General features: G+C 47.5%; 1 protein-coding gene across 9 annotated transcripts in view; it reads right to left on the reverse strand.

Annotated features, from left to right (window-relative positions):
- GRHL3 (grainyhead like transcription factor 3) overlaps window positions 1–16,471 on the reverse strand; it is an 82,748-nt gene that overhangs the window by 33,690 nt on the left and 32,587 nt on the right. For 2 of the 9 annotated variants that reach the window (XM_039511749.1, XM_039511746.1), the window contains exons 3-5: window positions 12,624–12,879; window positions 10,530–11,275; window positions 10,128–10,226 (exon numbers count right to left, since the gene is read on the reverse strand). In XM_039511749.1, coding sequence (XP_039367683.1) covers window positions 10,128–10,144 — 17 coding nt within the window. In that variant the 5' untranslated portion in view covers window positions 10,145–10,226; window positions 10,530–11,275; window positions 12,624–12,879. The remainder of the gene's footprint in view (window positions 1–10,127; window positions 10,227–10,529; window positions 11,276–12,623; window positions 12,880–16,471) is intronic. The other 7 variants (XM_039511740.1, XM_039511743.1, XM_039511747.1 and 4 more) reach the window with 6 other exon arrangements.

Raw genomic sequence — 16,471 nt, forward strand, 5'->3', positions numbered from 1 at the left:
AAAGTGACAGGTACTCAGAGGTGAAAGTCACTTTCATTTTTAAAAAAAACCTCTCTATTAAGGCCAAATTACAATAAACCGTTGACACACCACATCGTACACTGCCTGTGGAGAGTCAGGGGCTAACGGTTCCGTCTTGCTGGGTGGGGAGTCTTCCTCTCAGCATGCTAAAAAGGGCGACTTTTGAAAATGTTACCACGCATCAGTGGCACAACAGTGGTTTACACCAGTCGAGGATCCGGCCAACAAGGACATTTCTGGGGCCCATATTTCTTCTCTCTCATTTGCTTTCCAGATCGGAGGCGTGGCGCTGACATGGTTATGGCTGAGCGGTGCTGGTACTAAAAGCCTGCATTCAATGCCCTTTGTTTACTGAGAACTGAAACAATGGAAACCACCAAAGTCTGGACCAGCATGGAAACCTTGGCAGCAACTGGCCCATGTTGGCTTAAGGCTGATAATGGCTTACTGCTGTGGCAGGGGCGTGTGTGTGTGTCAGACAGACAGAGAGACAGAGGCAGAAGCACCAGAACAGACTGAGGGTACGTCTACACGGCAGCTGGGTGTGCAATTCCCAGATCAGTCAGACGTACGCACAGACACTGTGCTCAAACTAGCCTGCTACAGAAAGCAGCGTGGCCACAGCAGTATGGGCTAGCCGAGGACACACATAAGATCTTAGACGAGGTTGTGCTCAGGCAGCTGTGCCACGCTGCCGCAGCTACTCTACTATTTTTAGTTCACTAGCTTGAGCAGAGCTAGCAAAGGTCCGTTGTCTCTCAACGCCAGCGTAAACATACCCAGAGCAAGAAGCGGCTAAGAAAGCCAAGGATACAGCCAGAACAAGCATGGCCCTGAGAAAAGCCTAGTGAGAGACAGAGCTTTTGGGTTAAGTGCTGGCTGGAAAGGGCTTGGAATTGTGAGCAAGGAAACTCTCTCCAGTTGTTTGGCTCCTCCTTTGTTCAGGGAAGCAGGACTTAGTACATTCTTTGTAATTAAAAAGGACTGCACTGAAGACACCTGACTCCATCATGAATTTCTCCTCCTTACAGAAACAACCCAAAGGTCGCTGAATTTTGGCCAGACACTCAGGTCCAAAGGCGTAACAGTATAATCCAAAGCTGATTTTTCTAACCATCGCTGATACAAAGTAAACCTTGGATCTGAAACAGCAGAGATCCTTCCAGCTCTTACCCTCCTTTGAAAAGGTTCTGCAGTCAGAATTCGCCTGACAGTTCTGTGGATGATGCGTCAGGCAGAACGGAATCCAGCTCGCTCTCCCAGCTGTGTGGGGGTGGGGAGGGATCAGCAGGGTTAACTAAAATCTTGTCTACACTGCAAATGCGTTGCCCATATAGCTACACCAGCAGAGACCCTGAGTGTAGATGCAGCATAGTGGACAGAAGGAGCAACACCCCCTCCCCAGATGAAATTAGCTATCCCAGCGGAAGCACTCTTCTGTCAGCATAGTTGCACCTACACTGGGGTTTTTGCCAGCACATCACTATTTTGGCTAGGGACTGTTTTTTCCACACCCTTGACCACTATAGCTATGCTGACAAAACTGCAATGTACAGATGGCCTCATATATAAAACCACGGACTTGGGCTAGGAGAGAAGCAGATGTGTCATCCAGGGAGCAGGTGCCATTTTTAGGGTCACTTTTCTGCCTTTTGGTGCGCTTGACTGCAATATACCAGCATGCCCTGCTGCTGCGGTTCCTATGGCTGTCTCCAGCCCTGCACCACAACCTCTGTAGATCTGGGTGCAGGCAAGAGATGAGCTTGATTCAAAACCCCAGAGCCAAACCCCCATGAACTTTGGATCCAGATCCACTCCAACCACCACCCTCGAAGGCCCACACCCTCCTTGTTGCATTTGTCAAGCTAAAGCTGAGCCCAGTGCAAACGGGCTTCTTTCTGTTTGGTAAAACAAACTTTCCTTTTACAAGCAGCTGCCTTTGTGTGGCCCTCAGACTAAAAGGGATCAGCTATCGAAACAAACACACGGGCCGGAGGGCGTCTCTCCCGGTGTGTGCAGAGAGCTGTCCCGGCTGAGCAAAGCAGTGCCTGATTTTTGTGCAGTCTCTTTGTTTCCAAAGCGTTTAGAGTCTGCCACCGAGTGACCCCCTGCCCCATCCCACTCAGGGACAGCTCCACCTTCCCCCTTTTATTTCCCGGTACTATCCCAATGCCGGCCCTCTGACCGTGAGCACACACCGGGGGCTATGCTGAGACAGGAAGATATGCCCAAAGGGGGCGAGATGGAACAAGCAGCCAAGTGGGGAAAAAACCCTCCCCGTTGTCTGTCTTTCTGTCCGCACCCTGGTAGCCTGTTAGAGCCGCTGCATAAAAACGGGTCACGGCAGACGCTCATGACTGTACAGTACACAAGCAGGAACTGAGCACCCACAGCAGCCAGTGGTGAGCATCCAAAGCTCCAGCACAGAGATCTGGGTCTAGCCATATGCCAGATTATTCACACTGGGGCTGCCATTCAGCCATGCTGTACCCCACAAGGCTGGCCTTTTGCTGGAGTAACCTTGTTCCTCCCATTCAAAGGTCTAGGCTATAGCAACCTACGCCAACAAGGGGACTGGGATGGGATCAGCATCGCAGCTTACAGAGCAGGCAGCATAAAGAGCATCGGCGAAGCACGCCTGCTTCTGGAGGCATGCAGGTTTCACCCAGCCGTGAGCACGGCCCAGCGAGCCGGGCTCCTCCCCAGAGCAGAACAGCACTCTCTGAAACGAGCGAAGTGCAGAGCTGCTGGAGGCGAACTTCCGCTCTGATTCCATCCCTGCTCATGAGCGTTTGGATAAAAGAATAATTAACAAATACATCGAGAGGCAAAGCTCCGATCCAGCATTTCGGCAAGCACGCAGCCACGAAGAAACACACACAGAAAGAGACAGACACTTAAAACAGACGCGTAGAAACGAATGATGACAGTTTATCCCTGTATTTTTACAGTTGTCAAGCATGCACTTAGCACTGCTGTGTCACTTTCTGACACAGAGAGTTTCCTTCCCCAGCACAACCTGCTTAGAGCATGTTTCCAACTGGGGCAGTTTAGTGCAGCAATTAGAAATTCCCCGCTCTGCCTCCTAGCTCCCATGTGGACTCTCAGAGAAGACAGCCTTTCCCTCTTGCCCCTGGAAATGGGCGACCTGGGCGCCGTGTGTGTGTGGAAGGGTAGCTGACCCCAGGGACGCACTGGCCCAGACACAGCGCAGGTGTACGTGTGAGATCAGGCAGTGAAGAAGGGAGGGGCAGGCAGAAAGGAAAGGGGCAGGTGGGATCTCGAGTGAAGAAACGTGAACAGTGCCAGCAGGAGCTGTAGGCGCTCAGCCCCTCACGGGATGGGCCTTCAGTGGAGCAGGATCTAACAAAGGAAAGGCCTGGCACACCCAGCATGCGGGAGGGAAGAGGGCAGGGCCCTGCTGCGGGGGCAGCCAAAGGGAATAAACAGGCTATGGGATGTGCTCCACGGAAGCCCAGGCTCAGATTAGCTATCGCCCCGCTGGCCCACCCACGCCTCCTTTCGCTGTAAAGTCACAACAGCTGATGGGCCTGATCCAAGTCGTTCCCCTGAGCAGTCCCTACCTGTGTAATGTGACAGGGCAGGACATGCTCCCCAGCCCTGCTGGGTGTGTGTTTGTAGCTCAGAATCATTTTGTCTTTTGCCCTTCTCCGGCCCATTCTCCCTCCACCCCTAGGAGCTAGCTCATTATCACAGGTAGGGAAACTCAGCCATGGGGAATCTTGTTAAGTGACTTTCCCAAGGTCACCCAACTAATCAGTGGCAGACCCAGGGCTAGAACCCAGGAGTTCCTACTCCTACCAGACATTTCCTCCTTTTCCTCGCATGAGGGGAGCTATATAGAGCGATTCCATAGCCTAGTGACAGAGCTGCAGGGACATCTTACTTGCTAACACTATTACTGAGGGCTCCATACACAGTACCAGCAGCAAGCAGTCAAGTTACCAACTACCTGATCCGAGTCAACACAACAAAACTATGCATGTTCTTTAAATCCCTTTCGATCTAATCTGAGTCCACCAAACAAGCTCGCTGGTTCGTTAACATTTCTGCCAAATACCTGTGTATCATGTGAAATAATTAATTATTTATAACAGCTTACTATTTGATACTAACCACCACCTCGTCACATGTGCTAAGGACATTTCCTTGTATACAGTAACTACTAGAAGATATTTCATAAATAATTCTATTTAAAAAAGAACCCTACAAATCCATAGAAATGAAGCTTCAATGAAATAAGACAGAGTCCAGGACATTTAACCAAGGAAATAGCTCACAGTTAAGGAATTAAGGTGAGCTTTCCAAAAGTGACCAGTGATTTTGCGTGCCTGTTTTTCAGGGCCCAAACTGATGTTTGTAAGCACCTGATTTTCAGAAGGGGCTGAGCACTCATCCTTTGAAAATAAGGTTCCTTTAAGATACCTCTAATTGGGCACCCAAGATCAGTAGGCACTTTTGAAAATCTGGGTTTGAACCTCTGCTGACTGTCTCTCTCTTATTCATATTCTTTATAGACAGATAAATATACAGCCCTGAAGGATGGATTGAGAGACAGAGAGATCCTCATGTTAATATACACACACATTCTGTATTAATGATGAGGGGGCTGGAGCACATGACTTATGAGGAGACGCTGAGGGAACTGGGATTGTTTAGTCTGCAGAAGAGAAGAATAAGCGGCGGGTGGGGTGATAGCTGCCTTCAACTACCTGAAAGGGGGTTCCAAAGAGGATGGATCTACACTGTTCTCAGTGGTAGCAGGTGACAGAACAAGGAGTAATGGTCTCAAGTTGCAGTGCGGGAGGTTTAGGTTGGATATTAGGAAAAACTTTTTCACTAGGAGGGTGGTGAAGCACTGGAATGGGTTCCCTAGGGAGGTGGTGGAATCTCCTTCCTTAGAGGTTTTTAAGGTCAGGCTTGACAAAGCCCTGGCTGGGATGATTTAGTTGGGGGTTGGTCCTGCTTTGAGCAGGGGGTTGGACTAGATACCTCCTGAGGTCCTTTCCAACCCTGATATTCTATGATTACCAACTCCAAACATTCAAAAATCGTGAGAACCCTCCCAAATCACAAGATTGGCTTAAAAATCATGAGATTTTAAAAATATGGAGTTCTCAGTGTTTTTTATAGGCATTATCATTTTGGAGCATTTAGGCATCACGTTCTCAAACTTATCTCTGCAACCAGGAGGGCTAGAAGCTTACTTCTTTTTTAAATGAAAACTGAGATTCTCACATATTAACCTGACTCCAGGAACTGGGACTTTAAGGGGAAAAAACCCAGCAAATATATTCTCACAATAATCATCATGAGAATTGGCACAAGTGGATTCACAATCTTTCACACAAAAGTGAATGTTTTTGACAGCTCTTCAGATGACCTGGGTTTAGTACAGTAATTAATTTATTTATTATTTATATTGTGATAGCTGACTGAGATCAAGGCCCCATTCTGTTCTATTCAGGTTCCTATTCCACCCTCATCACCATAGCATTCAAGGACTTTGAGTTAGCAAGGGTGAAAAATCGGGATGGGGGTTGGGGGTAATAGGCACCTATATAAGAAAAAGCCCCAAATATCAGGACTGTCCCTATAAAATCGGGACATCTGGTCACCCTAGACATGACCAGCTCCTGAAGTCAGGTGAATTTGTGAGAATCTCAGCTTTCATTTTAAAGAAGTACAGTACTAAGAATAGCAAAGGCACAGAGAGGCTAAGTGACTTGTCCAGGGTCACACAGGAAGTCAGTGGCAGAGCTGGAACTTGACCCCAGGTGTCGCGTTCTCTCTCTCTCTCACACACACACACACTACAATTACCCATGTATCTTTCTTTTTCCTCCTTCCTTCCTTCCTTGTCTTCCTATTTTTACTTCCTCTCTGGACGCCAGCTTTCCCCTCTTTCCTGTATTTCCTTTTCCTTCCTCCACCTTCGATTCCCTCCCCAATCCCTCTCTTTTTTCTCCTCATAGGTAAGTTACACTTTGGCCTGGCTCGGGCTACCATCATCTCTTCCTGAATGGCCTTTTCCAGAAGCCCAACTGGTAGCTAGTAAGGTTTCCCAAAGCTGCCCGTACACGCTGGGGCACAAGGATCTCCCGTGAGCAGGTCTCCCCCATGCTGGGAAAATCTTTCTTCATTTAATCAACGAATGTCATGATATTTTTCAAATAATATATCTGTTGAACGAATATGATTCACCCAGTTCTAGGTGTAACACAATTCAACCACCTGTTTCCTGGAGACAGGGCATCATGGATGCCAAAGACAGAACAAGGACAACGAAGAAGAGCTTGGCCACTAACAGTATGTCGACCAGCGTCATCTCATTGTTTCCTTGTGCTCTCTGCCTGTCTGTATCCCCCTGTTGTCTCTTGTCTTATACTGAGATTGTATAAGGGACTGTCTGTTTGCAATGGTGTCCTGATCCATAATTGGAACTCGTAGGCACGAGCAGGATACAAATAAATAACAATAATAATCAACCAATGGAGCTTAACCTCTGAGCTCATTGAGAATCATGCATTGGAGGTGGAGTTTTAGTCTGAATTTGATCACTGGCTAATTAAGACAAATTGGGGAATATTTTTTCAATTGTGTACCATGAGCATAATTGTCCTTGTTCAGTCTATAAGGACTTCAGGCTCTGATCCTGGAATGAGCACCATGCAAATCAACAGAACTTGAGCATGTGTTTAAGTGCTATGTTGAATCGGGTCCAAGTGCAGAATATACATTTCAGTGCTTTTTGGATGATCGTTTTGATGATGATCAAAATTGCAAAGAGTGGCTCTCACAATACAGAACCAGATCCTCAGTAAAGAGTCTTAGCTCTGTTGACTACGCTGTAGCTATGCTGATTTATGCCAGTTGGGAACCTGATCCACAATATAGAGAGAGACTGTATAAATGTTGATTGAACATTGCTCTGACTCTAGGGTTTACTCGGAATGGTTCTAGTTCCTTTCCCGTGCATTGTGTTGCAGTTATTTGGGTTTTTAATTTACAAATCTCTCACGACATAATTTTATAAAACCAAACCCCTTGGTTTGCTTGAAAATATACGTTGCTGCCAGTACGGTTAGCCCTTCTCTGCTTTGCAGCCAGGATTTAATAAAGGGCTTTAACTTTTCATTCACCAGGAGCATAACTCAAGTTTTAATAACACACCTTGTGCATGACAAAAATTTGCTTCTGGCGATCATGGTTTCGACCACAAAACCACAGCTGGGAGTAGCTCTTGGTTAACTCTTTCAAAACCACATGCTGCAGCGGTGCCGTGTTATACACCTGCTCAACAGAGACGGCCGGGTACGTTAAAATCTTCTTATTTATATCATATGTGAAAAGGCTCATCTCCCTTGCCAAACTGGCCCCTTTCCAGACCTTCTTTGTGCTGAAAATTGCCACGGAGGAAGAGGGTCCTTAACATTTTGGGCCGGATCTTCAACTGGAGCATAGCTCCACTGGGAGCTTTTCACCTTCCTCTGCAGCATGGGGCGCAGGTCTCTAGTGTAATGGTGGATTCTCTGGAACGTGACATCTTTAAATCACGATTTTAGGATGTCAGTAACTCAGCCAGAGGTGAGGGGCCCGTTACTGGAGTGGGTGGGTGAGGTTCTGTGGCCTGCAATGTGCAGGAGGTTAAGACTAGACGATCACGATGGTCCCTTCTGGCTTTAGAGTCTATGAGTCAATAGAGCTGCGCTGATTTACACCCACTCAGGATGTGTCCCCTCCTCTCTGTGTCTTTGAACAGTGTGTTACAGGCGTGCGGTGATGGGGAGAGGATGCACACCGGAAAGGACCATGTGAAAGAGCTTGAGTCATGCTAGCTGGACTCACCACTATCCTCTTCAGAACCGGGCTGCCACCCTCTAAGTGCTTGGTCCTGAGATGCCAAGAGCCCTCCTCTCCCCTTGACCTCCATGGATGAATGTGGACCAATGGGATTAACCCATTATTAAGAAGTTCACCCTCTATAGCAAATCTTCCACAGGTTCCTCTCATTCAGTGACCCAGCTTTCTCCTATCTCTGTGGCAGAGCCAGAAGCCAAAGGCTGTACTTGATTTCTGAGAACGTTTCATGGATGACTTTGATGTCACACTGTTCTAGGGTTATCAGATAGCAGCTGAGAAAAAATAGGACAGGGGGTGGGGGGGGGGGGTAATAGGTGCCTATATAAGAAAAAGTCCCAAAAAACAGGACTGTCCCTTTAAAAACGGGACATCTGGTCACCCTATGCTGTTCCCATCTCCCTTATCTCCCCCTGCATGGCCCCAGGGGTATTTTCAGCTCCAGGTACTCCAGGCCCATTGTCCTCTTAAATTGTTTCTCTCTAGAGTCCCCTGCAATTATTGCCCGCCCCCCGCCCACATGCAGCGCACGACAGGGCATCAGCACACTGGGGCTTGAAACTGTAGCTTCCAACTGCCCGAGCTCTTGAGCCAAACTTTGTGGTATCTGTGGGCGAAATAAGTGAAGCTGAAGTCTCCCAAGGTCTGGAAAACTATCCACAAGCTTAAGCAGTAGGAAAGTTTTCAGTTCACATGGATTCAGTTAGCTGCCGGGGGCCTTTTATCTGATCTGGAGGCAACTAGACAAAGCAACAAACAAGAGATGGAGACCAGATAGCAACCTCTGCATTTTTATCAATCACAAAGGAGATGTAGCTCTCACCAATTCCCTTTGTTTCATCTGAAGGACATGGGGAGGGGGGTTAACAGTCCGTTAGTAAGAGAGGGGTCAAGCAACCATGTAATTCGCTAGGTAAGGTAATCCCGCTGCTCCAGAATCAGTAGAAAAATCTAATAAATCTAATTGTGTGTGTGTGTGTGTGTGTATACACGTGCACACACACACGCAAAAACAAAATATAGTATTTAGGGAACAAGCCATATGACCTAGCTAAATAAAAATCAAAACAACTTTAAACTACCCAAAGAGTTCAAAAGGGGGAAAATTAAGACACTTCTATTCTTTACTCAGGTGTGTGTGTGTGTGTGTGTGTGTGTGTGTGTGTGTGTGTGTATATACATATATAATAATCATTAGCACTTTACTTCTGCACTGTCCTTTACAATCATTAACAAATTAATTCCCAATACCTCTGGGAGGCAAGTCAATCTCTGTGTGTGTAAAATTATACACATTTTTAAATGCACATTTCCAAAGCTCCATATATATCTTCTCTATATCCATTACATTCTATATACACACACATGCGCACACATACAGAAACATGTGTATATATATAGCCTCTTCAACTTCAGTTGGACTAGCCAGTTGATTAAGGGAAGCAGAATTTGGTCTCCTACTTATCCCATTCCCCTATACTGGTCCTATCTCTACCACATAATTTCATTCAAATGGGCCCATTAATTATAAAACTCATCCTTTGCCTCCAGTGCTACGGTCCCTTGGCTGCTGGTCCGTGTGCTACCCAAAATGCATATTAACAGTACAAAGTATTTTGAATCCCAAACATTTAGGAGTTCAAGTTTTGGAGGAACAGCTACTTGTCTATGGAAAACTGCATTACACTATACTTGTCTGAGTACTTTTTTCCTCCCCAAAAATCAAAATAAATGGGTCCACATCCATTTCTAAGGCCTTGATAAAATCTATTTAGTTAGAAGAACCCAGAAACTTTTCCAGGACTGATTATTGATTTATTTGGGGACCCTCCTAATTAAAAAATACTCCATCAATTGTACCATAAGTTGGATTTTTGTTTTGTTTTGTTTCGCTTCAGGACAAAGGAGAGGAACTTCTGAGGCGAATCCTTGTATGTCAAATTTCAGTCGGGGGGAAATTTAATATCACAATTTTAAAGAGGTTTGCTTTTTTTTTTTTAAGGGCAGTAATGACTGACTCATAACAAGCATAGCACTGGGTTACTGTAGAATAGAAAGACTGAGAAAAAGCCCTGTTTCACTTTTTTAGCTTAATTTGTAAATAGCTAGACAGGCAGATTAAACCTGTGGAGTCTAATTCATTCACACCAGAAGTACTTAAATCCTGCCTCAGATGAAATACTTAGGGGATTAGTTAAATAAAATTAAAAAAATGATCTACTTACTCAAGTTCATTAGACATGTTTCCCCAGGTTTCCAAATCTTTGCAGACAGCAAATTCTGATGACTTCTCTCCTCTAGTACCTGCTAACTACAGACATGGCCTGTGAAGTGAAGTGTTTGATTTATGTTGAGGTTTTTGTGTACAGGTATTTTGCTGACAGGTAGGTTCCCCAGAGTTCAGCCACTGATTGGCTGATGAGACAGGTGCCATGGGACAGGTACACCTTAAACAGGTGCAGCTGTTAACCCTTTGTGTGCTGAACCAGGTAGACGTGGAGGAGGAATCTACCTGTTTCTAAAGAGGAGGGGGGAAGGAAGGAGGAAAAACCCTCCAGGGAAAAGGTATGACAAAAGTAGGAGTGGATTCATTTATTCATTTATGTGATAATTAGTTTCACGCTCACATTCAGTATCAGGAATGCATTTCTTACGCTGCAGAGCCAAACCGGAGCATCTGTCTTTCTCATGAAGCCAGGGACTGATTTGCTCTTTGCTGTGTCTATTTGGAAGCACACACACACACAGTAAATTATGCTTCATATTTTCCTGTCAATTTTTGAAAGATACAATCATTTTACTTACACATTAACCCTGGGCTCCCCTTTCCTTGCCTCCTCTAGTCGTCCTTCCCATAAGGTCACTGGTGGTTTTTTCCTCTTCAGTGAACCTCTTTTAAAAATGTTACTTTACTAGGTGTCAGCACTCCTCTGCAGCACGTGGCCTCCAACGTCAGAACACACTGGATCAGGGGATCCTTCCATTGGCTTTGCTGGGCCCGCTAGGGAAAAAGAGCTCTGGAAGAACCTTTCCCCGTACTGTTCATGCATTGCTGTCCTGTTTTCTGAACTAATAATGAAAGCACAGCTCCAGCACACACATGGAAGGCAAAGGGTAGCCCAGGCATAATGCCGCTTTACCACAACCTGAAAGGACTTCCCTGGCAATAGCTGTGTAGCAACTTGGTTGTAAACAGCCAAAAGCTTTATGCAATAAAAGAAAACTCATTGAGGATTCGAGCGCTCCCATTCTCGCTGGATAGTTTCTGTCATCCGTGTTGCAAGGAGCAGGCAAAGGATGGGCTCAGTGCGTGACGCATGTTAGCTGGGCATGGAAGGCAGGCGAGGATTCCAGGAGACGTGTTGGTGCAAGCCTGAAATAGAAAAAGAAAGAAGGAAAAAACATTTCACGTCTCGCTTTCTCACTCCATCCTGCCTGTTTATCGGCCCACGTCAGCAGGTGAATAAAACAAGGGAGCAAGATCGGTTGCCATACCCCAGTGTGTGTGTGGGGGGGGGGGGGGATGGGCCACAAGGGGCTCAAGGCTCCCACTAGGTGCAGAGGACAATGCCTGGTCTGACCCCACTAGTCTTTGCTCACCCTTGTCCTGGAGTTCAGCAGCCTTGGCTGTGCGGGGACTTTCCGGACCCAGGCCTGCGCTAGCCATTATCTATTGTCTTCCATTCCACTGTAAAAGCTCCTACCTGCCTCAGACCTTGAGTGTGAATGAAAGGGGGGGCAGCCTAGTGAATGAAAGATGGGGAATCCTAGAGCGCCAGCTGTAAGAGTAGGTTTGTGGGCCAGTGCATAACAGAGGATGACCCACCATTCAACCAACATGATGCTCCTTAGTGAGGTGAGTAGGTGTTGAAATGTCTGGGTATCCCCTGCCTCCTGAACGTAACGTGGTAACCTGCCCCGCCCAGGGAAGGGATGCAACATCCAATGTCCTTATAACGGCCTTGAATCAGGCCCAGGATTGGTGTCCAGCACCACTGGAGAGAATGTGAGGAGATCAAAAGAGGAGAGGGGAAAAGAAAAACGTCTCTCCTAACTGACCCATGGACAGCAGCGGCAAAGCTGGGTTGGTGGCATTGTCCAATCACATGTTTTCTGATTGGGACTCCAAATACAGAAATAATGTTGCTCAGTGATCAGTGCTGAGGTCCTGGGCGGTTTTCCTTCATCCAGACCCGCTTAAAGCCAGCAGTGGTGCAATTCACATGCCAAACCAGACCAGGGTGTGATGTGTGTGGGTTTTTTTTTTCTCAGCTCATGGGAAGTCCCAAGAGCAGTACCAGCTCATCAGAGGATTTGTCGAGGTCTTTCTGGCTTGCTAGAGAGAAGGACCCATTGGGTGCTGGAGTTGAAGCAGCAGCATTGGCAGCGAGAGAGAGAAGACACTGCTAAGGGTATTGGCTGGAGATCTGGCTGCAGATGGCAGCCTCTGACCAGAGCTTTGTGCCAAAAGACTGGCCAGGTACAGAGAGAGAGTGCAGAGGAAGCTGAGAATGTGGAGTGGTGACACTCGGTTGGCAGGGGAATGGGCTTCACGTAGGTTATACCCGCACATGGATGCCAGATCCTGGGTTGCTTGCTACCACCCATTGTTTTATTGCCAGGATGGCATGTAGCCATGAGCTGTCATGGCTGTCTCTGCAGGAGGTGGCAATGATATAAACACCGCTGTGGACCCAGGCCACCAAGTTCACCTGACTTACCAATCTTGGAGTCAGGCTTGGAGCGCTGCTTGAGATGCTGGCGTGCGGAACATGCACTGGGAACCCTTTGCCTCTTGTTGTCTCTGCTCCAGTTCTCTCAGGCTGTCGGAGTTCACAGGAGGGGGCAGCGGAGGCTGAGGTAGCCAGTACTACTACTGGGGCCGTCCAACAGACTTACCGAGGTCCTGGCTCAGGCTGGTGGCCGGTAGCCATGATGCTGCCCATGCTGAGCTGCTCCACTGCACCAGGCATCCTGCTGAAAGACAGTCAAGTCCCCTCGTGAAACAGAGCGAGCTGCGATCATCGCAACACAATTCTCCAATGAGCCCAAACCCTGGGATCTCAAAGTGGTGGCTTCTTTACCTAATTTTTATTACTTTTGGCCTTTAGAGATCGCTTTTCCCGTAACTTTGTTGTAATTAAAATAGACCCTGACTTTTTCCAGCCTGTAGCCCAGGGCAGTGGGCTACAGAGAGGAGACCTCGCCAGCTACAGAACATGCACACACACACAGACCACTTCATCCACACGTGCACTCACATACACACATCACATGCGCATGCATGAATACATACAGGCATGCAGACCTACACATGTACACAGATACACACACACACACACACACACACACACAGAGTGCACGGCCTCAGCTCAAGCTCTGGCAGGTACAACTGCTTGCCTAGCCTACGCAGTATTCGCAGCTAGGTGAAGGGCACAGGAAAAGCCAACACCTTTGTGCTGGCACCTTTGGTAGCAACCCCCCCACCTTTATGTGCAAATGCCAGTTTGTGCACGTGGTGAAAACTGAACTCACAGATGCTGCCGACGCACTTGTAGAGGCCTGTTGAAAATGGGGCTCAGTGTGTTTGACTCTTTTTCCTTCGCATCACAGATGTTCCTCATACTATGATGTTACTCTCTGCGCTTTTCATGCCTTTAATCCAAGGCTGTCAGCGTGATTCACAAACATTCAACCAATGCTCACAACCCCCACTGAGACAGGGAAGCATTATTATCCTCACTGGACGGATGGGGAAACTGAGGCACAGCATGGTTCCGCTTACACAAGTAAGTGGCAGAGCTGGGAATAGAACCCAGAACTCCTGATTTTAAGCACCACCCCCTTTTCTAACTGCTCGATCCCCAGAATTAGTGTCTATATTAGAAAGAGGAAGAGTTGATATGTAATGAGACCACCTAGCTTAGATAAAACTTTGCACCAGTAGATCTCAAAGTGCCGTACAAAGCAGGTCAGTATCATTATCTCCATTTTACAGGTAGGGAAATTGAGGTGACGTGACTCACCCACGGTCGCCCACCAGCAAAGCTAGGACTAGAACCAAGCCCAGTCCAGAGCGCTAGGCACTAGGCTGCGCTATCTATAGAAGGGGAGTGCAGTCAGCACCGCGCTACTGCAAGACACACACTAGCTGCTGACAGAGGTGAGACCACCCCTGCCCCACCTTTTTCATGATTTTGGGCACCGTGCCCTATTTGTACGTTTTAAGGCAACCAGAGGCCTCCAGGTCTGGGCGCCTAGACTATGATTTCAGTATTTTTAATTATTATTTTCTCTCTTTTTTTCATTCACACTCCACCCTCCAGGAGTATCGGGCAGCAGGGTGGGTTAGAAGAGAGAGACCAAGAGACACATTCCCTATGCACACAGCCCTCCCACTTCCCCTTCCACTCCCCTACTAAATATACCTTAGAACAAAAGCCCTTTATGATACTCTAAAAATAAAGCATGCAGCACAGTCAAGATAAACTGCAGAACCTTCCATGCCCAGATTTCCAAGAGCTCTGAAGTTAGAGGGTGAGATTTTGCCCGCAGTTGCATCCCCTCTAAGATAAGGGGGTTGCACTTGGGTTTGTTCCACTCAGTCCACCGGAACCCTCTGGGGTCGGATTCTGGTCTCACGCCTTGCCTGCCGCTGGAAGCCAGGAATCGCTCCACTGAAGTCAGTGGTGATAACCTGGGACAGTGGTGTGACAGCGATCAGAATCGGGCTTCTGGTGCCTGCTCACGTAGGATGGAATTGGAAAGCTGCCTGAGAGGCAGCCTGGCCCAAGAGACAGGACACCGTTCTAGTTCTCTCTCTGCGCTTCTGTTTCCCCGCCCACTTCTTGTCTATACAGATTGCCCCCCCACCCCCGATGACACTGTAACACCGGATTTCTGCACATGGACCCGTGTATCGCCCCAAGTTTGTTAGAGGAATTAATTTAAAATAATTGCACCAGATATATTAATATGCTAGTATTATCTTTCTAATAAGGCTTCTGAAGACCAGCCCAACTTTGGACACTGTCATAAATGCCCTTCTCCCAACCTAGCCCTCTCCTCTTGCTAAATTGATCAGGATTATTCTAAAAAGGCTTCACACTGTTCTACCTGGGTGGGGGCACACTGTGCATGTCACCTCTCCAATTAATCTCCAATGGACGGGGGAGATTTTTCTTGAATGAGCTGAGAGAGGTGCGGGGGGGACATCGTACTACCTTTCCGTCTGCAGGACATAAGGCATTTCCTAAGGAAAGCTGTCAATTATCCATTCCAGTAGCTCTGTGACATGCCTGCATTTTCAGCTGCACTCGACCAAAGGTTATTAAAACACTCCAACAATTAATCAAGTGTATGAGGAAGTAGCCTGAACTCGGTTGGAGCCAGTTGTCCTACGCCAAGCTGAGGGCTGGCTGCTTCAGCTGCTTTCCCAGCACTCAAATGGCTTTTGATATAAGCCACAGCACCAGAAATCTTTGGGCCCAAACCAGATATCCCATTGTGGGTAAAACTCCCACTGGTTTGTTCAGGAACTTTGCATGAAGAAGGACAAGTGAAATCTGAGCATGGACTATCATAGATTGTAAGGAGGCAACAACTGTCTTTTGATTCTTTGATCGTACAGCACCTAACACAATGGGGTCCTGCTCCAGGACTGGGTGGCTTGGCACCAATAATAATATCCTAGGCGGTAGAGCCAGTCAGTGGGACCTGTAACACACACTCACAAAGGGGTTACACTCCCGCAATACAAATAATTGCACACACCACAAACATACAAATACATCATCATCATGAGGAGCTCAGCATCTGGCCCTCTGATTTTCAAAGTTCCTTCCTTCTCTCCCCCTTCCGTCTCTCTTTCCAAATGACCCTTTGCCACTGGGTGTTTTTCAGTTACTCAGACATTCCTAACAGCAGGATACCCAGGAGGTAAGCTGGGTCTGCCAGACCCTAGCATCAACAAACAAGGTGACCCTCTCCTCGAGTGGCTTTTTAATAGAGACGGGGCCCTGTTTGTTATTATCTGTTGTAGCCTGGGGGGCTGTAGGAAAATTCCTGTTGCTTTCAGCTAGTTCTACCAGTTTTTACATGGTAACAGATTTGGGTTGTAAACAACTGACCCAACCGTCTCGGGGCAGCCACTTTCAGCTTAAATAAACAAACGTGACCCCCCTTTGCTCTCCCCTAGAACTGCCAGCTTTAGTTTAAGACATCAGCCTCAATCATTATCGATTATAAAGCAACCTAAGCGCTGGGGAAAGGTACCAAAGTCCTATTTATCCACAACAGCACGGGCAAAGTTCTTGTACCTCCTGACCTGGAGGGACCACTGAAAAAGCTCGCTCTCTCTCTCCATCCCCACCCGATTCTTAGCCTCTGTCCCATGCCATCTAGACCATTTAAGAGCCAGCAATCATGCCAGCCATTTACCTGGCTCCCCTCAGCCCAACGCAGAGCTCAGCTATAGCAAACCTGCCCAGCGGAGCCCAGGTCCCAGGCTGGGGAGGAGTGAGTTGGCTTGAGGCCTAGTGGAGAAGCTCTGGGTTTCAGCCTGGGAGGT

Source organism: Mauremys reevesii, linkage group 23, assembly GCF_016161935.1.
Source record: "Mauremys reevesii isolate NIE-2019 linkage group 23, ASM1616193v1, whole genome shotgun sequence".
Lineage (NCBI taxonomy): Eukaryota > Metazoa > Chordata > Testudines > Geoemydidae > Mauremys > Mauremys reevesii.